Source organism: Lotus japonicus, chromosome 1 (assembly GCF_012489685.1).
Source record: "Lotus japonicus ecotype B-129 chromosome 1, LjGifu_v1.2".
In the NCBI taxonomy this organism is placed as follows: Eukaryota; Viridiplantae; Streptophyta; class Magnoliopsida; order Fabales; family Fabaceae; genus Lotus; species Lotus japonicus.
In genome coordinates this window covers 85,238,107-85,265,028 of record NC_080041.1, presented here as the reverse complement: position 1 = coordinate 85,265,028, position 26,922 = coordinate 85,238,107, and the positions used below count along the sequence as shown (strand labels likewise).

The 26,922-nt window shown below is 33.1% G+C and overlaps 1 protein-coding gene across 1 annotated transcript; it reads left to right on the top strand.

The window, feature by feature from the left end:
- The first annotated feature begins 14,228 nt into the window (after positions 1-14,228).
- LOC130732150 (glutamate receptor 2.7-like) lies at positions 14,229-25,127 on the top strand. The gene is made up of 7 exons (XM_057584262.1): positions 14,229-14,543; positions 17,902-18,223; positions 21,892-22,915; positions 23,074-23,386; positions 23,776-24,173; positions 24,585-25,068; positions 25,111-25,127. The coding sequence occupies exons 1-7, from the start codon at positions 14,267-14,269 to the stop codon at positions 25,125-25,127; spliced, it is 2,835 nt and encodes a 944-aa protein (XP_057440245.1). The 5' UTR covers positions 14,229-14,266.
- Positions 25,128-26,922: the final 1,795 nt, after the last annotated feature.

Here is a 26,922-nt window from a genome sequence, read left to right as displayed (position 1 = left end):
CATTAATATATGTGTTTTATATGAGGTGTGCTAAAAATCTCTCACAGAATCTATATATCTATCTAATTTGGTTGGTTTAAAAATAAAATTCATGAATATTTTACATTTGAGTAGGTTAGGAAAATTTAAAATTATAAAGTTAATATCATTTTGATTTAGTTGTTCTCTTCATCTTCTCATTTTAGAAATTTAGAATTTAAAATTCAAAATATTTTTATTTACCATGTGCAGACCATTAATGCTTCAACCATGCATAACATTCATTGAGAATCTGCACCACTTTTAAGTTTCAATCCTTCAAACAAGTTTTTATCGGATTCTCATTCTGAGTTTAAACTCCTTACATATCCTTCCGCACAACCCTCTCTTTCCCCTTAACCCTCTCTCGCTCTCTGTCTCTCTTCACCGTCTCGATGTCTCACTGTATTCTTTCACAAAACTCGCCCCCCCCTCTTTAGCTTTTCTAAATTCATTAGTAAAGCAATTAAAAAAAAATTATGTTGTGCGGGTATTAAAAATTTTAAAATGATTATATGTAACTTAGGATACAAAATTATGTAATAAAAATACAAAGCACGAGAATGAACATTTTACAATCGACTACATTAAGTTTTTAGAAGAAATTTGCACTTCAAAGCTATAAATTTTTAGCTAACCTAAAATTAGAAATAATTTCCCAATAAATTACAGTAATAATATGTTATTATTTTTATTGTTTGTTTAAAATTGGTAAATGGGCATTGATAAAAGTATTAGATTATAACTTGTAACTAGGGGTGTCCACCGGTCGGTTTCGGACGGGTTCGGGCCAAAAAATCGGTTTTGGTCGGTTGAAAACTTGCAACCCACCAGGCCCACCACCGTCCGCTCAACGGCTTCGGTTTTTTCGGGTTCGGTTTATACGGTTTGCGGGTTTGTCGGATCGGTTTGTTCGGATAAACAACCTAGAAGAAGAAAGATGGAAGGATGAGATTATAGATATTGATTTCTGCTTTCCAGTACAGAGAAATTTTACATCAGCCATATTACAAAAGACAATTATAAAAAAAAAAGTAAAAAACCCTAATGTAATACAAAAGATGACGTTTTTACAGGGAGATGAAGAGGAGGAAAATGGAAAACCGAAATCCTATCCCAAGAGATAGTGAGATCAACCGTTACCAACTTTCTTCATCTTCATCGCCTTCTGCATGCATCAAATCCCAACCCCTCTCTCGCAAATCCAGAGCGTTCATGGCCCATGATTGCTTTTATGGACGACGACAGTTGCACATCGAAGGTTCCTCGCATCAAATCCTTGTTGTTGGGGTTGAAGGCTTGAAGCGAGGCAAAAGAAGTTTGAGGCTAAGAGAAGATGATAAGGTTTGTTGGGTGATGGGAGAAGGAGTAGCTGTGCGGGGAAAGGAGAAGAAGCGTAGGGATTTCGCGTGATGGGAGAAGGAAAGTAGAGAACTGTGTCTGCAAGGAGATGAGAAGTGATGGTGGCGGCTAGGGTTTGCAAGGTGTGAAGGTGAGAGTGATGTGGAGAGAGTGGCTGCTGATTGGATTCACTCCTCTTCAGTTCAGGGTTTGTTTTAAAAGGGTTAGGGTTAGGTGATGTGGGCCGGTGGTGTTTAAAAGGGTTTAGAATAGGTTGGGTTTTTTTTTTATTCCTCCCTCTTTCATTCTTCTCTGGGCTGGGCTGCATATTTTTTTTTTTTATATCTACTTCGGTTGGTTCGGTCGGGCATCAGCCCAGACCGAAACCGACCGTAAATAACCAATAAAAACCGGTTTTTGACAACCGTTGGACCCGTGGGCCGAACCGAACCGCCCGAAACAGCAAAAAAAGGCCGGTTTGGTCGGGTAATGGGCGGGTTCGGTTCTGATGGACAGGCCTACTTGTAACACCCCGATTTCGGTGGCGTCACTTTAGTAACTAAAAAGAAAATAAAGCGGAAAAGACGTGAATATTTTTTTTCCGATTTGTTTAAATAATAAATTTAAAGACTTGTCGAAATAAAGACTCTACAACGAAAGATAAACATAACTAATGTACAATATATTTACAGCCCCCGCAGTAAGTAGTGAACCACGTCACGAGTATCCTCCAGTGACGGGAAGTATCCGAAAGTAGTGCCCGTGGGCAATATGTACAAACCAAAGTGAAAGGTCAAGTGTTCGCAATACAGTCCTCCAAAATGAAAGTAGGTCAGCTCAAAACGGCCTGAATAAGACCTCCTAGTCCAACCAACTCTCTGTGATTTCCATAAAGAAAACCACACAAAAAGCTAACGGTCGGGAACCTACCCTGCCCCAAAATACGAACATGACGACTAGAGCTATAAGGCTACTCCTACCCTAATCCTGTCCAGAGGAGTACACCCCAGCACTCACGACTACATACTGACGTGGTCATCGTCCGAATCAGAATCCAGGACGACTAGGTCAATGTCTGCAACCATCCTTCCTCTCGCTACTGCAACATGCTTCTATGCTGGTCTCACGGGTCCAGGACCCGAACCAAGGTCATCAGCAACGACAACAGTAGGTGAGCTAGAGTCCGATGAAGTCCCTCCCACAGGCTCCTCCAGGTTGAAGCTGACAGTGTAATGCCTCAGAACTTCCTCCGTCAAGTGTCCCAGACTGTCGACACGATCTTCCATTAGTCTCCCCGAGTAGGTCGCTCTGTGGCCAGCGGGGTCGACCACCCATGAGCCGGGGATCTCCTGATCAAGCATCTCAAACCTAGTCCCCCCCGAAGGGTGGACCATCGTAAACCAATCCGCCATGGACATCTGACAATGGGCGTAGTCCGTCAAAACACAAACAGAAGGCGCGATGGTCAACTCCAAAGAATTACATAAGTAATACACCCAGTAGATAAAGTTTAAGGGATAACTACTTAGGCTTAGAAGTTTGTGATAGCATTATAAATTGTATATCTTCCAATGAATGACAAATAATGACAATTAACATATATCAAGTAAGATTAACAAGTAGCAATCACACTCGACAACTAAGTCAGTATGCATGGTGCATGAATGAGATGACGAGGAACAAGATGCAATCCGGAAGGATGGACACCAACGAGTCAGTCCTATCACCGGCCAAAGTGGGACCATTTCCGCTCGGGCATCTCTTACACCAAACAAAATGTAGTCAGATCAGCAGTATACCCGCAGGCCTGCCATTTCCGTATGCTACTAAGAATCACCGCAGTGTTCTTATGTGAAAATCCAGATCTTATGACCATTTTGGAATCCACCGAGGTCCGACATCCCACCGTGTATTAACCCCAGAAATGTGTGAATGAATGCAACGTGATTAGCCAAACAACGTCTCCGACCTCACTCGTCACGTCGTCACGTGTTCTAGCTAACTTATTGTCTCTAAAAAGAATACCCTAAGGTAAATGTCGATTATGCGACAAAAGACAATTAATTATAAAAAAAAGTGTATTATCTCATGATGACTTCTCGAATCATCCGACTCATCTCCATCCGATGGTCAAAAACTGCTCAGCGAGCAAAGAGTACCAATGTACTTGGGACTTATAGTTCCCCGGCTTATCCTTTAGATAGCCAAACAAATAAACTGCTCATCGAGCAAAAGAGCATCAACGTACTCAGAAACTTATTAATTTCCCGGCTTATCTTTTGGATAGCCAAACAACAAAACTGCTCATCGAGCAAAAGAGTATTAACATACTCAGAAAATTATTAGTTTCTAGTTTCCCCAAAACTTGGATTCGGCGACACTTCTCATTTTTCAAAACTAATATCCAGATCCTAAGCTTCCATCTGAGGTTGTTATCATTATTTAAAGGGTTCAGATGGTTGTTTAGTGTCTTATGAATTTTCCTTGTAAAATAGTTTCCATTTAGTTTTGTCTCTAATCTTATGAGTTTAAAAGAACCCATAATCCCAAGTGATTCCCAGAGAAGGTCTCGATCCATTAAAACAATAACAAGGCCCGAACCTCCGTTCGTCCCGTCAAACTTTCCCAAAATCTCATGATAAATTTGGCATAACTGCCCGTTATCCTCTCTGACGTACAACAGATATATGTGTAATTGCATAATCAAATTAGCACAATCCAATAGTCATAGCACATATATCAACACATCCTAGATTAACCATTTAGCGCGTAGCATGTAAATCAATATCAACACATCCTAGATTAACCATTTAGCACATAGCATGTGAATCAATATCAAAAACAAATCTAGCGATAAATAATCATCATTGTCAGCCGAAGCCTCAGAAAACATTTCCCAGTCAATCACAATCAAGTGCATAAACAATAAATCAAGTCGAATTCGTCGACACCTAAAGCATTAGCTAGTATTCAGTGAGTAGCCCTCACCTGTAGCTCCTCCAGCGTGATCCTGTAGCGTTCCTTCACAATCTCCTCCTTCCGCTCCTTGGAATTCCTCAAACGAACCTTAGAGCGAAAACCACAGAATTCAATCACAATCAGTTAGAAACTCAGCAAACAATAATTACTAAGGTTACACGAAGCATCATAAACTCCGAAGTACGATAATCTAACGCGATAAGACGAGTTTTCGAAAAGAGAAATTTCCTCCCCCATGGAGGGTGCTCTCGGCCACACACATGCAATTGTGTTCGCCGCTTTTTCTTCGATCAAACTTGGTTCCTAGGTTATCATTAGTCGTAACTAAGGCGAATTAAAGCTCGGAAAAATTATCGGATCGAAAACTAACGCAGGGGTATTTTGGTCAGTGTTTTTAGCTCGGAATTTCAAAATTGGAATTTTGAAAAACAAATTAGATGGGGACGTCACCAACAACGTTTATGACAACTAATCCTACTAGCGCTAAGCTCAGTCGAGAGTTTTAAGTCTAAAGGACGAAGCTTTGGTCAAAAAGGGGTTTTTCGAGCAGAATTGAAACTCGGCGAGATTCGGCAAAATGTAATCCGCTAAACATGCTCTTGGGCACGCAGGGAATAAGTTTAGACAGAGAAATCGAGTTATTTGGACAGTTTTACAAAAAGTTCAAAACTTTGAGCACAGAAAGACTTAGAGAAAAACGACAGAATTGACTATCAGAAGTAAGGAATAGCATCTATACCTCAAGGTCTTCGAATAGCAACTGTCGGTGCAGCAATCAGGCAAGAAACGGCGAAAATCTCTTCCTCCCCTTCTCCTCTCAAGCTCGCGGGCTTGGTGTTAATGGTGGTGGAGGATTTTGATTTTTTTTCAAGCTATTTATAGTTAATGGAAAATGAGGAAAAATGAAAATTTCGTGATTCCGATTTTTCCTGTGCCTTCCTCTGTGAATTCTAAGATAGGTTCTGGCGACATAATTCCAAAACTCAGAATAGGTTTCTTGGAATTAAGACAAACGATCCAAAGTCGGTGTAAATCTATTTTACCCGAAAAACTACTTTTTGCAGTTGATGTCGGATGAGAAAACTTCCTTCTGAAGAAAGATTAGAAACCTCAAAAGAAATAGGTGTATGCGTGTGGAATATTTGTTTGAAGCTCCTAATAGAAAAAGTCTTCATCGACCGTTTATTTTAAGTTTCTTGAGTTATTAGGGATTTAGTTTCGGCAAACCTCCGAGAACTAGAATCGGACGTCCGTACATTCCAGGGTTTCGTATCAAAACGCTTGTCATGGAAAGATTAAGAGAAGTTCTAACATTTCTCTGAAGATTTTTGGAATTAGTTTCTATCGTGTCTTTAAGTGCAAATTAGTCGTTTACTGACGCTCTCGTCCTAGGTATAAGCGAATACTACTTGCGCTATAACTTATATCGACTTTAATACTATCCTTAGCCTTTTCCTGAACTTTCTCCTTCATAAATTTATTCCATTTGATAAACACTTATTCAGGTTTTCCTTCACGATACATCGAACCTAATCGTGAATAGGAATTTCATTCATTTATTCTAAGCTTAAAAACTTGGGTCTCACATAACTAATGTTCAATAAAAATATAACATTAAATTAAATTATTTTATGAATAAATATATACAATTTTAACTAATCTGAATGTAAATATATATATATATATATATATAAATAAAAGTTGAGTGAAATTTTGCGGGTTGTGTGATATTCGTTGTGGTTTTGTTTTGTTGAATGCTCATATTTTTTTAGTCTCTTAATTCTAGCAGCTAAAATATTTGCAAATATTGATTTTAGCATATCAATTTTGTTTTTAATCGTTGTATTGGTACATGCCCAAATAATAAGAGTAAAATCCACCGTGCACGGGTAAGAACTTTCTACTTGAAAATACTTTCATGTTAAAGCTAATATAAAAGTTCATTTTCAAATTATTTTTGTTTGCATCGAAATTTTATTTTTAAATAATTTAAGTGCATTGTTAATATTTTTTAAATAAAGTTAGGAGAAATTATATATATCTATGTATTTTGGTTTCACTTTGTAAGTCTCAAACATAATATATTGAAATATATGTATTTACATCTTCAAGGCAAATAATCATTTATACGACCCATGTGCAGAACTGAAGATTTTGACTAACTAATTTCTTTTTTTTCCCAAAATATTTATATTGTTTAAATCAGTTTATGAGTATATAACACTATAAGTGTCTGAATTTATGTTTTTTGAATATCTATATCTTTATTATGATTGTTCTTTCATTTTTAGTATCTTAAAAATTGTTTATAATCAAAATATTTATTGATGTGTCAAATATAATAGTAAACTTTACCGTGCAGCGCACGGGCAAAAACACTAGGTTCTAGACAAGGTTCATTATTATTACTTGGAGGTAGAACTGCTCACTCTAGATTTTCTTTTCCTATTTCAATCCACGAAATATCTACATTTAATGTCCGACAAGGTTCTCCTAAAGCTGAGATGCTTCAAAAAGCGAGTCTTATTATTTGGGATGAAGCCCCATGTTGAACAATCACTGTTTTGAAGCTCTAGACAGAACTTTAAATGACATTATGAAGACGCAAACAACTTTTGACCATGATAAACCTTTTGGAGGAAAAGTAGTTGTTGTGGGGGGAGACTTCAGGCAGATTCTTCCAGTCATTTTGAAAGGAAGTAGACCTGACATCATTTTTTCTGTTGTGAATTCATACTACCTATGGAAGTATTGTAAAGTAATGAAGTTAACTATCAACATGAGATTACAACATGCTGCTTTCTCTTCTTCATCTATGGAAATCAAAGAATTTGTTGATTGGCTTCTTCAAGTAGGGGATGGAACGGTTAAGCCAATCGATGATGATGATTATAATATAGAGATTCCCTCTGATTTGTTGGTAAGGGAGTCTAATAATCCTTTACTCGAATTAGTAAATTTTGCTTATCCCGATGTTGTTGCTAATTTGGAAAACCATGGATATTTTGAACAAAGAGCACTCCTTGCACCTACTCTTGAAGTGTTGAAGAGGTTAACAACTTCATGCTGTCTATGATTCCTGGAGAGGAAACAAAATATTTGAGTTATAATACTCCGTGTAGATCGGATGAAGATTCTGATATAGATACAGAATGGTTCACTTATGAATTCCTAAATGATGTTAAATGTTCTGATATTCCAAACCACCAAATTGTATTAAAAGTTGGGGTTCCTATCATGCTGATTCAGAATTTAGATCAGTTTGCTGGATTGTGTAATGACACTAGATTGATGGTTACTGCTTTGACGCCGTATATTATTGTTGCTACCGCTCTGTCTGACACTGGCCTTCCATTCAAATTCTCAAGAAGGCAGTTCCCTATAACTGTGTGTTTTGCTATGACTATAAATAAGAGCCTAGACCAATTTTTATCCCATGTTAGATTATATCTTCCTAGACCTGTTTTCACGCACGATCGACTATATGTAACCCTATCGAGAGTTAAATCTAGAAAAAGGTTGAAGATACTTATTGTGGATGACAAAGAAGTATTCTAGAACATTTGAATGGTTAGATTTTGTAACTTAGATTTTAAAATTCTTTGTATCTTGCGCACCGTAATTAGCATCCTGTTTTTTTCTTTATCTTTATTAATCATTTTCCAAATTGTTGTAGGTACAATGAATTTTAATTCAATGAGGGAGAACAAGCAACAACTGAGATACTATAATTGAGCCTTCTTATTGCTGAATTACATTGCTGTAATATTGGTCTTTTGTCGGATTCAATGGAGATTTTATTTAAATTGTTTGTTTCGGTTTGGTTCAATTGAATTTTTTGTTCAACAAAGCATATATGTTGTAGTTCAAATCTTAAGTTTTTATTTTCATTGTCAAAATGATGCTGTTAATAACGTAAGAAATTCAGAATCGATTTTCACCATGCAGCACACGGGTAAAAACACTAGTTAGCTTTATACCCAAAGATATGCCCATTGTGTGAACTTTATTTTATATGATTATTTGAGGTCTCTTAGTAGCTGCAAATTGTTATTAGTTAACTGCATATGTAATTAGTTACTGTAATGCAATTTCTGACTTTGAAGAATCCAGTTCTTTGCGGGGTCTGTGCTTAATTGTATATATACTAGACCACATGACATGAAAAACTTGACTTTATCAAGAAGTTATATCAACTGCTCAAATAATTCATTGACCGTCGAAAATTGAATATTTATTTTCCTTTGAATCAAGAATATAAAGACAAAAACAGAGTAATTTTGAATAGACTAAGAAGAATGGAATATAGTTTTCAAGTAATAACTGTAATGATGAATTGAAACACCAATTTTACATTACATTGCAACAACGGTATAGTTACCTTCTAGCCTTTTAATCTATGAAGTTTCTATTTAAAAAAATATATATATATAGTTAGTACCTGAGACACCACCTTTCGCAAGAACGCAACTTGCCACTTCTTGCCCTTTCAAACAAAGTACGTGAGTATGAAAGAAATAACTGAGAAAGATGTATGTGAATAATCTAAGATTTTTTTTGTCTAGCTCTATGATGATGATGATATATTAAAGGGACTTGGTTTTTTTTTTTTGAACTGACTTGTTCTTTTTATTTTATGCTTATATATGATAACAGAATGGAATTTGAATTGGTCAAGTCAAAAAGTAAATGAAAATGAAAGAACAAGACCATGTGGCAGCTCTTACTGTTTCTACTCCTACAGGACTATGGAAATCATTGCCCAAGCAAAGTTTTTTTTTAATCTCATAAACAAGAGAATCAAATATTCCACTCCAATCTTCTGGATTGCATGAATTCAATAAGTGCTAAAGCAGACATATATATATATATATATGCTTTTTACCTTTAATATTATTTCGGCCAAATAGTTTTGTGATTTTGTATGTAAATAAAACGGAATCGATTTCTAGTGAAATGGGTTTTAATTTTTAAAACAATAATCAAATATTAAATTTGCGCTTTTGTGCATAGCAACACAATTATCCTACAGTCATGGAGCTACCTGTCCAAGTAAATTTTTCCATACATAAAAACTCTTACTCGACGTTGCTTAAAAATAATTAAACATGTATTACTTGATTCAATTGCATATTGACATTCTTTTAAAAAAACAAATTGCACATTGACATAAAATTTGAGCTTTTGCTATTAAATAGAGAATGTTTTCTTATGTTATACTTTTAAACTAGAAATAATACCCGTGCGTTGCACACTTTAATTTACAATTTTTTTTGAAATTATATATATATTTATTATAGTTTTAATAAATATATAAATATTAAATATTTTTTATTATAAAATATATTAAATTAATAATAATGGAAGTGAGACATTTCATTGAATATAATTAGAGTTCTCTGGATTTACATAGTTTTTTTTTTACTCTAATTAAATAATTGATATTTAATAATTAGCACTGAAATACTTTTAAGGTTTTATTCATTTTAATAATTTTTAAATCAATTAGTAAGTTTTTAATATCATAAATAAGTAATAATGTCATTTTCTTATACTTTATATCAATAATAAAATAATTTTAACTTTTAAAATTATATAAAACATGATTTTATTAGTGCAAAAATATTTAGTAAATTTAAATTTATTCAACTTTGATCATAATTATTTTACTTTGTTATTCTTTCTCAAGTAATTCCTACTAATAAAGTTTTCTGAAACAAAACTTTATTGAAAAAATAAATCATGAGAACAACTCCTCATATAGGTAATTACACTGTGCTACAATCCATAAGGCATCATGCCTCCCACTTTATATTTCAATAATTTTTTCAACAAATACACACATATTATAGTTAAAATTAAATACCTATATAGCGACACATTTTATTTAAAGACTATTTTGTCTTAATTATTTAACATATTTTGTATTTTATCATTTAATATATAGTACTTCCACATGTTTTAATGTAGTTTTTTTACTGTTGATGATTTTTTTTTTCTGAAATAAAGGAATAATGTAAAAAAATTCAAAATTTATTTTATTATTTTATTATTTAATGTAGGTAGCTAAATAGTCTCTAGTTAATTTCCTTCGGTTTTCAATCTTTATATTTATCGTATATATTTAATAAAAATAAATTTTTTATTACATAATTTAATACAAATTAAGGTTATGTTAGTAGTTACGGCCAATTAAAAACCCAAATAGTACCTTATCATAGCAAGTTTGGAAGCAAGATATGAAAACAAATGACAAAAACAATACATGTAGCACCCATATCTCATCAATTAAAGAAGATGATGTGTATTTATACTTGAAGATTAAGTGTCGAAGAATATGGAAGGTTTCACTAACTTTGAAGAGAGGATGTGTGAGTAATGTGTTCATAATAAATTAGACTAATCCATATTATTAACCGATAGTATTAATTGAATTTGGGAAAAAGAATTGGTGAAAAAAATGACAAACTTCCATTAGTTGAAGGGAATTGAATTTGCACTTTCAATAACAATGAGAATGTTATCATTTACAGTGTTATAAAATTATCATTCATCAAATCATATCATGCGATTAAGATTAGCTCTCAAAGCTATATGATGAAAATTGACATGTGTAATTAACGTCAAAAAAAAAGATTGACGTGTGATTATTATTATTATTTTTCAATTGTAGAGGCTATATGTATTTTTTCAAAAGTAATATTTTTTCAAAAGTTACTTTACTTTTTCATGTGTAAAGTCAAAAAACAAAATGATTGGCAAGTTGAATAGAAAATAGAATTTAATTTATTCAACTTTATTGTTTAATGCATTTAATACTTATAGCTCAAGTAAGCTTTACATATATACTAGAAATAATACCCGTGCGTTGCACGGGTTTATTTACACTTTTTTTGATATAATATAAAAATTATTATAGTGTAATTAAATTTCTTTTGTATTAGCATTGAATTAATTTTAAAAACTTTGGTTTTAACCTATTCTATTGATTTGGGTTATGTGTTTTTAGGTTTATTATTATGGTTTCAATTGCTGATTTATCATATATATCTGGTTGTAAACATTGATACTCAATTAGGGGAAATATTGTCCCCAGGTTTTATTCTATTTTTTAATCATAAATAATCTCTAAAAACGAATTTAATAATTTGAAAAATCCTCAAGTGAATTTGAAATATTTCAAATCAAGTAATATGGTTTTAATATAAGCTATAATAACATATTTTTTTATACACTTTTATCAACAATGAAATAATTTTAACTTAAAAATTATAATAAGTTATAATTTTAGTATCGTAAAATATTATTTAGTAAATTTAAGTTTATTCAAATTTTGCTGTCATTATTTTTCTCTGTCATGCTTCCTCAAGTTATTTTTACTTCTATATAATAGATCAAAAATTGTATTTAAAGATTTTTTTTCAAATAATATATACATTCGATATAGTAATAATTATATCTTATAGAGACATTTTTTTTTTTAATTTTCAACTATTTCTTCGACATTATTTATCAATAAATATTTTTTTATAAGTAAAAAATAGTAATAAATTTTATTTGTTATTTTTGTTTTAAATTTATCAACTTATGATTAATAAATAATAAGATTTATAATTATTATCAACAATTAGTAAAGAATATAAACTGATTATTATGAACAATCTATTATTGTCATTAATGTAAAGGTAGCCAATTTCAATTATTATTAGTTTTTAAAAATTCACCTCAATTTGTAATGAATAAATAAAATTTAAATAATTTAAATATTTCATTTTAAATAAGATAAATTGAAATTTTTTAAATTTTAATATTTACTTTTAAATATGTGAAATTGAAAAGTTTAACAATTAATAATTAATATAATGAATAATAAAGTGGATGTAGTTTTTATTTTAGTTTTCAATTTATTTATTTAATATTTTTAATTCAAAAGCAACTTACTATTTTTTTATTTGTTTAATGCTATTTTTCCAAGTGTGCTTTACATATGTATATAGAAGATAGATATTTATTTATTTGGAAAAACTAAATATATATATATATATATAAATAATTAATTTGGGAAATAAGAGCCCCAAGTACAATATAGATAGATATATATTGATAGAAAACTTTTTATTTTAAAAGTATTTTATCTAAATTATTTATTAATAAATATTATTTTGTTTTTTATTTTAATTTTTTAAATTTTTGTCAAATGCAAAGCTCAAGTCAATTTTAAGTCTATGATTGTTGTTGTTTAATATAAGTAGTTGAATAGCTTTTTATAATAATTTTTTTTCAGTTTTTAATTTTTAATTTTTTTAATTTTTTAATGTATTTAATGTAAAGGTATGTGAGCTTTACATATATATATATAGATATAGATTAGTTGTGAGTTGTGACCCATTAGAAGTGGCACATACAATTTAATGTATCATACGTGAATATCAATTAATAAGAAGTCATAAATGTTAGATAGAAATGTAATTTTGATCGATATTTAACAGATATACACAATAGTGATAATTTTTAACTATCGCATAATTTAGCGGATGTTTTTTTTAGTGCGTATGTCTATTGAATGTCACTCCAAAAATGTATTTCTAAGTGTCTATCACTCATAAGAAAATGTGTTAATTAGAGAACATATCTATGACATTTCTTTTAGAGTATCTTCATCCCTAGCATCTTAAATTTGAGCTCTTACATTTTTGTATGCCCAGAGTGTTATACAGGATATGATCTAATTAAGAAACTTTTAAGGAACTTATGCATATTTCACTCAAACCATGAGTTCTTAGAACTATTCCACTAGTCCTACAATACCGCATATATTTATATTTTCTTAGCACTATTTCCACGTAATTTAAATTTAAATTTAACTACTATAGAAAAATTAATTTTTAATTTAAGAACTCAATAAAGCAAAACACCTTGTGCAAGAACTTGATTCTTAATTAAGAACCAAGAGCTCCACATCGTTATCCATTGATGGGTTAAAAACCTAATATCTAGTTCTTAGGTGAATAAAATCAATAAAAATGCAAGTCTTGCAATTCATAACAAGGTTAAGAAGTCAAACATGTGTTGGAGATGCTCTCTATTTACACCTTAAAATTTTCAATATTTTACATTTTCAGATTAAAACAATTATGTTAAAAAATTATTTTTATTTCAATATTTTAAAAAATAATCCAAGATATTTCTCATACAGATTAATAATGATAATTACGCTACACTTTCTCTTCCATTTTATATCTACTCGTTTTTTCTTCTTATCTCTTACATTTTTTCTATCTTATCACTTATCACATCGTTTAGTTATCTTTATTCTCTTTCTATATCTCTCAAGTGAACAGTTGTGTCATGTCATTTTTCCGTACCGATATACATAATGAGTTATGATATATACATACATCTCCACTCATTTTTCACCTTCATTTTCTATCTATACACACCTTCACCTCTCTTTCACCTTCATTTCCTATCTATTTCTCTCTCATTTATCTCCAATCACCTATCACATCTTTATTTTTTCTCTCATTTCTTCCTATCTCTCTTCTTCGACCTCTTCACACCTAAAGAATAGGTGTGCAAGGTCTAATTATTCATCTATTTATCTTTTCTCTATCAATCAAATCATCTATCACATTTTTACTTTTTCTCTTTTCTTTTTATCTCTCTTCCTCCACCTCTACACACCTCAAAAGTAAGGTGTGAAGAGATGAATATTCATATTTTAGTCCACAAACTAGAAAAATTAACAATATTTTAACGTGTGCATGGGTTTGCGTGTGCATACTTTTCAAAGCTACAACACAACATCGATCTACGATTGTATATATATATAAAGATCCTCCAATATTCATTTGAGATACTTTCGATCGAACATGAATATCAAGTATTGCTTTTAGCTACCTAGCTAGCTAGAGCTTCATGTTCCAAGATGGTTAAGAATAATTTTATTAAATTTGTTTACTCTCTGATAATCTTTTATTCTTGGTCTCTAAGTTTCATGATCATGGGCATGGCACAAAGAAACGAGACAGTGATGGTGAAAGTGGGAGGTGTTATTGATCTTACTGGAATGGTTGGGAAGATGGGGTTGAGTTGCATCAACATGTCCCTTTCAGATTTCTATCTTTCTCATCCTCATTACAACACTAGGATCCAATTCAGCTTCAGGGATTCTCATGGAGACGTTGTTACTGCTGCTGCACAAGGTACCTACCCTCTGATCTCTATAATGTACTACTGTTTCTGTAATTTTCATTTGCATGCATAAGGGTATGTGCTTCTTCATCCCAAATTTTACTGCATTATGACAACAAAGCACTCTTCAAACCTTGAATTTTTCATCTTCTGGTTATTAAATTTATATCACATTGAAATTTAGTACGCGCGTGTCTATATGATGCGGATGACATAATTCAAACATTAGCTATGGTTTTTAGAGGTTGTTAAAAACTACTACTAAATTATATTGTGTGTCCGTTGAATGTCCCTGAAAATCATGTGTCAGACTAACATTTTCCTGAAATTAGTGGACAAACTTTGAGTTTTATAGTAGCCGAATTAAAACATTTAATAAAAAAAATATGTAGAAAAAAAATTGAAAAACAGTATTGTGACGAGCTTAACAAGATTTTAGCAGCACCCCAGAAGTTTCCCATTGAGCCATCAATGTCCAGTTGTCCACTTATCACTCCCGAGTCCCAACCACCTTTCTTTAGTTGCAAAATGGTAGAAGGAAGAGATATGTGAGTCCAAATTATTGTTCTTACTTCTTAGCTGCATGTCGGCTCCATTATTTTCATCCACTCTTGTACTTCTTTTAAAATGAAATATTATATATATATATATATATATATAATATCTCGTTAGAAACAATTCTTCTCAACATTGAGTCCAGTACCCAAGCTAATAAAACCTGGCAAAAACTTAACCACTACAACAAAACCCTCTAAAAAACCTATAAAAACCTACAAACAAAACCAAACCAAACTAGCAACCCCTAATGTTTACACGACAAGAAGAGATCCCTATTGAAGTCGAAAGTAATGACATTTTCAACCGAACGGGATCCTAGAGGTCCCCATTTTGTACTTTTGTTCATAGTTAAAATATGTGATATTAAACTGAGAAAGTTTTCAAATGATATGAACCCCAAGAGAAGGACGAGAACCTCCAATTGCTTAGGATTCGTGCTCAATCTCGCATGTAAGCTTTGGCTTTTCTTTTTTACAATAAAATAAGGATCTTGATCAAATCAAACTTTAAACATCATAAAAAATGAGGGGTAATTAGGCTAATTTACGAATCAGCTCTCTTTGGAAAGATTTTTTTATTAGGCTAAAACTTATTTAATTGGCGTAAAAATTATTTTAAAGGTTTGTGGTAGATAATTATTTCAGTAGCTTATAGCATATTTAATAAGTTATTTGAAGTAGCTTTTAACTTATTAAATTTATTCTTATTTTTATCACTCATCGCATTATTAAAATTTCATTAGCACACATTTTTTATATTTTACAAAACAGTAAATTAATACCCTTTTTATCAGACTCATCTCCTCTACAGTTGTCGTTGTTGCACTCATTTTAAATATTTTAATTAATAATTTAAAGAAACATAAGTTTACTTTTTAAATATAAATATAAATTTAATTATAATATCCTATATAATAAAAAATATGAATAATGAAAATAAATTTTAAAATAATACTATTTTTAAGATGATAAATAATTTTAAATAAATTAAAATTTCAAAAATGATAATTATTTTATATTAATATCATATCTATATTGATGGGTAAATAAATTAATTTTAAATATAAAAATATTTATACAAGTATGACCCTTTGATGTCATTTTACAATTTTACCTTGTTAAACAGTTACCTTGTGTCTAGCTTCTAATGCTATTACTTTTCAATCTGCTGAGTGGTGGAATCCTAACTCAGGCTCTCTTTGCTGATGCAGCTTTATCTGCTTAATATATAAGTTGTGTGTTCCCTAAAAAAAGGCATATATGATATTAAATAATAATATTGCATGAGTATTTTTATGGAATATAAGAAATATATTGAAATACAAATTTTAAAAGTTTTTAATTCTGAAAATTTAAATATTAATCTAATTGTAAAATTTAAATAATGATGTTTATAAATATATTATTGATTGTTAAAAATACAATTAGTGTTGAATAAATAAGTAACTAAATAACTATTTAGAAAGATAACTAATATTGATTTGATTTAAATTTAAAACTCATACCATATATATTACAATATGAGAAAGATAATTAGTGTCTTCATGAAATTCAAGAATTATAAATTAAATTTGATATATGTGAATAGATATAAATGAAAATGGCGAAAAAGAAATATATTTAAATATCACTTAATTAGAAAGAAGAAAAAACTACTCTCCTTTTTATATATAAAAAAGTCTCCTTACGTGATAAAAAAATAAATTAAAGTGATTTTATCTTTTATAGGACCACCCTTTTCTTTTTGTTGCCCAGCTCCACAAGTCGATAAGGTCCCCTCCTTTCTTTGACAAAACTTATTTTCTTTATTTTTCAATTTTCAGTCATTGTTTGTATTATTTAAATAAATATTGATATTAATATACAAAAAATATCAATATAAAGAGTTACTACAAATGAATTAATATATATATATATATATTCTTATTATATTTTACTATGTATATTTTTTGTGGTGAAAAAAGGGAAGTGTCCCAAGATTTTAATCTACTTGCATCCAAAAGTTTTGGAGCAATACCTTTTTTGTTATACTAGAAAAATATCATAAGAATATATATATATATATATATATATATATATGTTTGTCAATTTTGTCAATGTGTCAAGTATTTTTTTAGACTGATGAAATACATATTTAAGGTTTCATTTGATGGATAAGGTATTGATTAAGAATATGTTTATTATAATTTCCCTCAATTACAATCTCATACGAAAAATATCAATTCAGATTTTATGTTTTCTCTACGGTCAATAAATCAACTAAGCTCTTTAATTTAATAGTAATTTCTTATGTATGTAAATTCTAGTCATTGATTACAAAAATCAATGGTATATAATTGTGCACGAGGGAGCTATTGCTCCGGAGATCCTAATTCAAAAAAGATGTATCTTTTGAGAAACCAATTTGACTAATTAAATTTGACATATTTTATACTTTTTATAGGTAATTAAATACAAAAGTTTTGATTTATTTTAGATTTATCATTCTTATAAATGTTTGTGTAACAAATAGTTAAACATTTTTACTTTAACTACATATTTTCATACAAATTTTCAAAAGTGAAAATAAAATTATTTATAAAGTATAAAACAGTTTAACACAAACACTCAATCAAACTGTTACATTTTATTTTATCAAACAATGCCACATTAAAATTAAAATAAATATAAATTTCTTTTTTTTGGAAAATAAATATAAATTTCTGACGTGACGGAAATCAATTGAACGTTTATGTAAAAAAAACTTTACACTAACATCAACATTTTTCTCTTTTGTTATGTTATTAATGGAAAATAACATTTTATCAAACAGCTTTGGAACTCATACAAAATGAGCAAGTGCAAGCTATCCTTGGTCCTGTAACAACAATGGAGGCAAATTTCATGATCCATTTAGGAGACAAAGCTCACCTGCCTATCATAACCTTTTCAGCAACAAGCCCCTCTTTATCAATGCTCAAAAGTCCTTATTTTTTCCAAATTGCACACAATGATTTAGCTCAAGTGAATGCCATAACCTCCATGGTTCAAGCTTTTGGTTGGAAACAAGTGGTGCCCATTTATGTTGACAACAGCTTTGGTGAAGGACTCATCCCTTCCTTAACCATTTCTCTGCAACAAGCCTATATCAGAGTGTTGGGAAATAATCTGTTGGGGAGATGCTGCAACTCTTGGATTGATGAAGATCTTGATGACGGAAGCACTTGAAGATTCAAAGCGTGCATAAGCACTAACCTTTAGGTTCAATTCGCCCCCACCAATTAATATGTATTGGATGCAAATGAGAAAACCGGCGAATTCCCTTCAGGATACTTTGAATTCCTTGATGTGGTTTGCACTAACACACCAAGCGTATCTTTGATAATAGTTTACAGAAGTATGATTCCCACACTTCACTCATGCATTAGTGAAGTGGAGGATGATTTAGTATAAAGTAAATGGAAGAGAAATTGGCCAAAATGAAGACCAATTTCGTGCATATGTTATATCTCAGTTTTCTGCCCAAATATCTCTTTATATAGAGATATTAACATCCCTTGGTGAAGAGATATATCTCTTGGAGAAACAACTGCAGAAAATCCTTATATATTATTAATGTTCACTAAATGACACAACCTTCCCATGGCTCAACTGACAAACACGTCCTCACACAAAGGACGCGTCTCGTGGGTTCGAATCCCGTCCATTGCACCTTTTGGCTAAAATTTTGAATTTCTGAAAATTCAAAATAATAAATGGAAGAAGGAAGCCACCAAGATTCGAACCAGGGAAACAAAGGTAAGTGGAGAATTACCCAACCACTACACGACTATCAACATATTGATCTTAACTCGAACATTAATAAATATAACAATTAATACAAACATATTTCCAAGTTTATATATTTTGGAAATATTTCTCGCAATCCCCCACCATTTACAAAATATAACTAAATCCATATTTCTGGAAATATCATGGTTTCAGATAATGGTATCTTACGATTTGAACCATTACTTAGTAAGAAATGGGTTCCACTTATCCCGAATAGAAATTGGTAGACAAGCTTTGAACCAACTATTCAATGGAACAAGTGTGCATAACTTACACATGAAATCTCGGTATTATCAAAAGAATTTAAATTTGACACTTTCAATAAGGCCTTGTGTCACATATCCTTTTCATGAGAATTTAAGAGTCAAGCCCTTTAACTCTATGAAGCGGCTCCACTTCATTCTCATATAGGTAGACTATATCAGAAATGCACCCATAATTATGCATTCCAACAAATATATGTTATATGTCCATTAAGAAGAAACCTTCATCCTACCACTTTATTCTTATGGTCCAAGTACTTCTACTCTTTGGGATGTATCGATAATTAAGTACTTGCAATCACTCTTATAGTGTACTTTCACCATTGAACTCAAGACTTAATTTTACTTAAGTGTGAGTTGAGTTTCCACTATTGGTGATCAATTCGATATGGGCTTGAGACTCATCCCCAATGATGTCTTCAACATCATTTTCTTTGTCAGACCTTTCGTCAAAGGATCTGCAAGATTCTTCTCAATTCTTACGAACACTATGGAGATTACTCCATTTGAAATTAAATCCTTCACATAGCTATGTCTTAAACCAATATGTCTGGATTTTCCATTATATACTTGGTTGTAGGCTTTTGATAGTGTGCACTGACTATCACAATGTATGGATACTTGTCTCATTAGTTTTGGCCAAATAAGTATCTCATACAATAAATTTCTTAGTCATACAGTCTCTTTACTACATGCAGCAAGAGCAATAAACCCTGCAACCATGGTGGAGTAGGCAATGCAAGTTTGTTTCTTTTAACCCCAAGAAACTGCACCTCCAATAAGCATTTTCTCAATATGGTGTGATTGGGATAAACCAATACTCTCACCATCTCTGGTGATTTTAATTCCTAAAATCACATCTGCTTCCCCTAGATCTTTCATATAAAAACTTTGAATAGAAAGACTTAGTCTTTTCTACCTCATTTAAATCAGTGTCAAAGGTTAACATATCATCCACATATAAATAATGTACTATCCACAAATAATCGACCTTTGAGCGATCCTTAACTGTCTCATAATAATGAAATTCTATTTACTCATAAACCAATATTATCATATCATTTATAAAATCATAGTTATGAGTAAATGAATAACAACCATTCAATTTGGAATTGATTAAACATACAAATTTGACCACACTAGTGATTAACAAATTAATCATAATATAATTCCAAAAATGAAGTTTTCATAAACAATTAGAGACATAAAACTACATTTTATCCTAATTTCTGTAATTCCACATAACAAGCAATGACAGAAGTCACATAAATTATAAAATTATATATGAATATACGATCATCATTTATCATCCTTATGAAGCGGAAATCATAAATAAGGATTCTCATGATACAAACACTTAACTCTAATTTTAAAAACATGATACATGCATTATTACTTGCATAATAAATGAAACTCAAGACATTCAAACATGAACAACAATAATTTAGATTGTTGCAATCACATATTCTCAACCATTCATTTTGACATCATATTCATGCAGCGAAAAATTAATAGTTAAGTTCTCAAAAACATCAAGAATAATATTAAGACATCATTCATGGATCAAATCACCATTACAGAAAAACTACAAATTCTCTAACTCATGCTTTGCTACCACATGTAAATTTAATCATATTAAAGCATGTAGAAAATATATCAGATCTTAAGAATTCATAGTCTTCACACAATACGAATGGTTGTGGGGTACTAACCTCTACTCATAAGTGTAAATGATCCCATTTGATCTTCCTCTTGTTTCAGTCATGGTTCCATTTTTCTTCTCTAATGATCTTGTGGTGTTCAGAACATACACCACTTTTAAGGTTCTAAGAAGGAATTGCATCTTCTTCTGCCATCGGTTGAAATTGCCTCCATCAAACTTATCCAATTTCACAAAATTAGACTCCATAACTTTGAGTGATGCAGCCATTGATTACGAACATTGAACCTAAAGATTGTTGGGAAATAATCTGTTGGGGAGATGCTGCAACTCTTGGATTGATGAAGATCTTGATGACGGAAGCACTTGAAGATTCAAAGCATGCATAAGCACTAACCTTTAGGTTCAATTCGCCCCCACCAATTAATATGTATTGGATGCAAATGAGAAAACCGGCGAATTCCCTTCAGGATACTTTGAATTCCTTGATGTGGTTTGCACTAACACACCAAGCGTATCTTTGATAATAGTTTACAGAAGTATGATTCCCACACTTCACTCATGCATTAGTGAAGTGGAGGATGATTTAGTATAAAGTAAATGGAAGAGAAATTGGCCAAAATGAAGACCAATTTCGTGCATATGTTATATCTCAGTTTTCTGCCCAAATATCTCTTTATATAGAGATATTAACATCCCTTGGTGAAGAGATATATCTCTTGGAGAAACAAATGCAGAAAATCCTTATATATTATTAATGTTCACTAAATGACACAACCTTCCCATGGCTCAACTGACAAACACGTCCTCACACAAAGGACGTGCCTCGTGGGTTCGAATCCCGTCCATTGCACCTTTTGGCTAAAATTTTGAATTTCTGAAAATTCAAAATAATAAATGGAAGAAGGAAGCCACCAAGATTCAAACCAGGGAAACAAAGGTAAGTGGAGAATTACCCAACTACTACACCACTATCAACATATTGATCTTAACTCGAACATTAATAAATATAACAATTAATACAAACATATTTCCAAGTTTATATATTTTGGAAATATTTCTCACACAGAGTTCCCTATTGCAGTGCCATTTCTCCTTCAACCACTGATGAAGTCATCAATCATGAGCTCTACAAGTTGAGGACCATGCCAACTAGAGTCTTTGTTGTTCACATGTCACCGCGCCTTGGCTCTCGCCTCTTTGCCATTGCGAAGAGCATTGGAATGATGGAACAAGGCTATGTTTGGATTGTAACTGATGGCATTGCTAATTTGTTAAACTCTCTAAACTCATCCGTGGTAGAATCTATGGAAGGTGTGCTAGGCGTTCGACCTTATGTCCCAAAGACCAAAGAGCTTGATCATTTTAAAGCTCGATGGAAAAGACGGTTCCTTTTGGATAATCCAACACTTGGTGATGTGAATTTGAATGTTTTTGGAACATGGGCTTATGATGCTGCCACTGCATTGGCTATGGCTGTTGAGAAGGTTGGTGCCACCAGCTTTGGCCATAGCAACGCTTCAAGGAATTTGCTTGATCTTGAAGAGGTTGGTGTCGCGCGAAGTGGTGAGAAGCTACGTGAGGCTCTGTCGAACACTAGATTCAGAGGTCTAAGTGGTGATTTCAATGTTGTTGGTGGAGCACTACAAGCATCAACACTTGAGATAGTTAATGTGATTGGTGAGGGGGGAAGGAGGGTGGGATTTTGGACACCCCAGAAGGGGATAGCAAGAAACATGGACACAAAGGGAGCATTACCAATCATATATTCTACTTCTAAGAGCAATCTTGGTACTATTATATGGCCAGGGGATACTTACTCTGTTCCAAAAGGTTGGGAAATTCCTACAAGTGGGAGGAAGTTGAGGATAGGAGTTCCAGTGAAAACGGGAGATAGTTACACTGAATTTGTGAAAATAACACATGACACAACTACCAATTCAACAGTGGTAACTGGCTTTTGCATTGATGTGTTCAAAGCCGTGCTAGAAGCATTGCCTTTTGCCTTACCTTATGAATTTATTCCATTTGAAAAGCCTGATGGTGAGATGGCAGGAACATATAATGAGTTGATCAGCCAAGTTTATTATGGGGTAACTCTCTCTTTCTCTTATATACCTTCCTATTAACCTTCTCAAATATTCTTTTATTATTTGGCAATTTTCTTCTAAAGCAACCTTATGCATCCATGATATGCATTTCTTGCTCTCTCTAATGAAATGATCATATGAAAATGGTTTTTGTTTGACAGAATTTTGATGTCGTGGTGGGGGATACAACGATCATTGCAAACAGGTCCAACTATGTTGATTTCACAATGCCTTATACAGAATCTGGTGTAACAATGGTTGTTCCAGTGAAAGACAACAGGAAGAAGAATGCTTGGGCCTTTATGAAGCCTCTAACATGGGATCTTTGGGTGACATCTGCTTGTTCATTCATATTCATTGGATTTGTGGTTTGGGTCCTTGAACACCGAATGAACAGAAGTTTCAGGGGACCTCCCTCCCATCAGATTGGCACAAGCTTATGGTTTTCCTTCTCAATCATGGTGTTTTCCCATCGTAAGTATCACTCATCAATTACCACTTAGCATAGGTGTTATTATTAGTGCCTGTATGAACCAATTATCCCAAAAGCTAAACTGCCACTTTTGGGATAGTTGGTTCATAACGTGTTTTTAGAGCCTCTATAGCCAAATGATTTAGAGTTCAACCCTTGTTGTATTTCAGCACATGATAAGTGTGTTGCGCATTGTCCACTCTGTAAGCTCAATGTCCTTTTAAGTGAGGTGTGCCAAATACATAATGTAAAAATAATTCATGTCTCTTTATCTAATGACTTAAACTTTTGTGATAATTAGTTCATGACATTGATTGTTATTCAAAGTTCAAAGGTAACATTTGATCTTTTTTAACTATAGTGTAATACTTAATTTTCTCATTTTTCACAGGGGAGAAAGTGGTGAGCAACTTGGCTAGATTTGTGGTGACTGTATGGGTTTTTGTGGTTCTAATTCTGGTTCAAAGTTACACGGCGAGCCTCTCTTCCCTCTTAACAGTTGAACAACTACGCCCAACTATTACTGATGTCCATCAACTACTACAGAATAGGATGAATGTTGGCTATCTCCAAGGTTCATTTGTTTATGGAATCTTAAAGGGCTTGGGCTTCCCAGATGACCAGCTCAAAACTTATAAATCCCCAGAAGAATGCAATGAGCTTTTCATAAAAGGAAGTGCAAATGGTGGCATTGATGCTGCATTTGATGAAGCTCCCTACGTGACAAGAAATCACTGCTCCAAATATACCACAGTCGAACCAAGATTTAAAACTGGAGGCTTTGGCTATGTGAGTTGGGTGGTCTCTTTCTGTTTCATCTCTCATGTTATCTTTTCCTCTAGTGAGTTAAGTGTGTTTGGTTCCAAGTTGGGAAACCACATAATAAATTCTCATTGAGTAAAATCACTTCAGGATGACAGTATAGATGTTGGAGAATCTTCTTGGAGAATTGATTTCAGTCCCAAAATCAATTTTCCATAGAAGCTACAAAGATGTATCTAAACATCATGAGATTGGACAACTGGATTTCACAACAAAAAACACATTTTTCATAAATGTATTTAAACGTAAAACACTTCACTTTCAACTCACTTAAGCTCACTTTTAACATAATCAGTTTTACCAAAATCAAATTTATCTAGAATCAACTATGACAACGGTGATCCAAACATGAGCTAACTGTTGGGGGTGAATTTGCAGGTATTCCCAAAAGGCTCCCCTCTTGTAGCTGACATTTCAAGAGCAATCCTGAATGTGACTCAGGGAGACGAACTGAAAACAATTGAGAACGCATGGTTCAAGAAAGGCATTTGTCTAGAGTCTAGTACAGAAATTTCCTCTATGCCTAGTCTTGGCCTTGAAAGCTTCTGGGGTTTGTTTCTTGTTGCAGGGATTGCTTCTCTATTAGCACTCCTGATCTTTGCAGTGACATTCCTATATCAGCACAGACATATCTGGTTACACTACGATCCTAGTACTTCAATATGGAGACGTATTGGTATCTTGGTTAGGATATTTGACCAAAGAGACTTGGAATGTCACACATTCAAGAAAAGTGAAACTAGTAGTCCTATTCATAACATAGGTGCAGTTGAGACCACCCCAAGTACACATTGTCCACCTAGTCCATGTAGTCAATCTGAATCAAACTTTGCCTTTCCTGGAGATTTAAGTCCAGATTATGGTGATACTAAACAACAGGGTGATGCTAATTGTCAAGATAAAGAAATGAATGTCGTGTAAATGATTACTCCAGAAGTTGCCCCTGTAAACGAATATAACATTAACTCCAAAGAGACATAGACGTCTATAATTGTAAGTCTGTAACAGCAAGCTAATGATAGTTGCACTCAGTTGTGGTAGAAAATTGTAAAGCTTTCATATTTGAATTGTTCAAGTAAGGATATATATTGAAAATCTATAGTTTTTACAAACAGAATATATATTCCAGGTATGACATTAATCTTTTTAAATTGTCCACTTTCAAAATCAAAGTTTAGAGGTTTTATTTTAGTGTCAACATCAACATCAATTCTTCGATGAAGTTATAAAACATATTTCCTGTGGTGGACATAACCTAACTTAAGTGGAAGTCATGTGTTTTCAAAGCTTGTTAATGCGGGACCATTTTGTTTTCCAACAATAATACATCTAGAGATGGGTAAGCGGCCGGCCCGCGGACTAGCACGGGCTATAGTCCGGAAAACCAGAGGGCCGCTTAACTGCAGGCTTACAGGAGCAAACGAAGGGGTAAGAGAGGCTAAAACCCGCGAGACCGTGGACTAGCGCGGACTATAGCTTGGAAAATAAAGGACCGCTTAACTGCGGACCTACGCGAGGCCTCCCTGTTAACCTAATTTTCCCATCAATCTTGGATTTGAAGAAGAAAGTTACCATGAACATTGGAAGAGATTACTTTTGATAGAATAGGAATATGTCAATTATTCCATATTTGTTTACCTGTAATTACTATGTAATTAGGCTGGTTTGCATCTCCATTCTTCTCCTATCGAGAAGATTATTTCCTACACTGATGACGATTTGGGTGGATGTCCTGACACTCGTCGGTCTACTTTTGGCTACTGTGTGTTTCTCGGCGACAACCTCATTTCTTGGTCGTCCAAGAGACAACCCACGCTTTCCTGGTCCAGTGCTGAGGATGAGTATTGAGGCGTTGCTAATGTGGTTTCCGAATCATGTTGGCTACGCAACATCCTTTTGGAGCTTCACTTTCCTCCTTCTCAGGCTACTTTAGTCTATTGTGATAATGTTAGTGCCATCTACTTATCCGACAATCCTTATAAGAGATATGACCCATAAACCTAATGCCTTAAGGTTTTGGGTTAAGATGTGGTGTCCAATATCTTCTTGGTGTCTCCCCTCAACCTTGCCCATGGGTCCTCGTCGTGACACTCCCCTAACAAGTGGTATCAGAGCCGATGGTTAGTGGGACCATAGTAACGGTTCCTTGTGTTGAAAGTCTTCCTAGCAGAGTGGCTAGGCGGCGGATTCCGTTGAGCAACGAACAACGGTACAAGGGTAGATAGCTTCCGCAGACGGGAGGACCATGGGTGATGTGGTTGAGGGACTCACACTTGAGGGGGAGATTGTTGGAATCAAGTGTTGGAGTCAAGTCCCACATCGGAGAAGTCAAGGTGAGAGGGAGAGTTTATAAGAGATATGACCCATAAACCTAATGCCTTAAGGTTTTGGGTTAAGATGTGGTGTCCAAGATCTCCTTGGTGTCTCCCCTCGACCTTGCCCATGGGTCCTCGCCGTGACACTCCCCTAACAATCCTGTCCAGCATCAGTGCACTAAACACATTGAGATGGACATTCACTTTGTTCGAGAGAAGCTCGCCCGTGGTCAGACACACATCCTTCATATTCTTTCACGTCACCAGATTGCAGACATCTTCACTAAAGGCCTCTCTCGAATTCTCTTTGATGATTCTCGGTCCGGTCTCAGCGTTCGTGAACCTCCCGCTTCGACTGTGGGGGTGTGATAGAATAGGAATATGTCAATTATTCCATATTT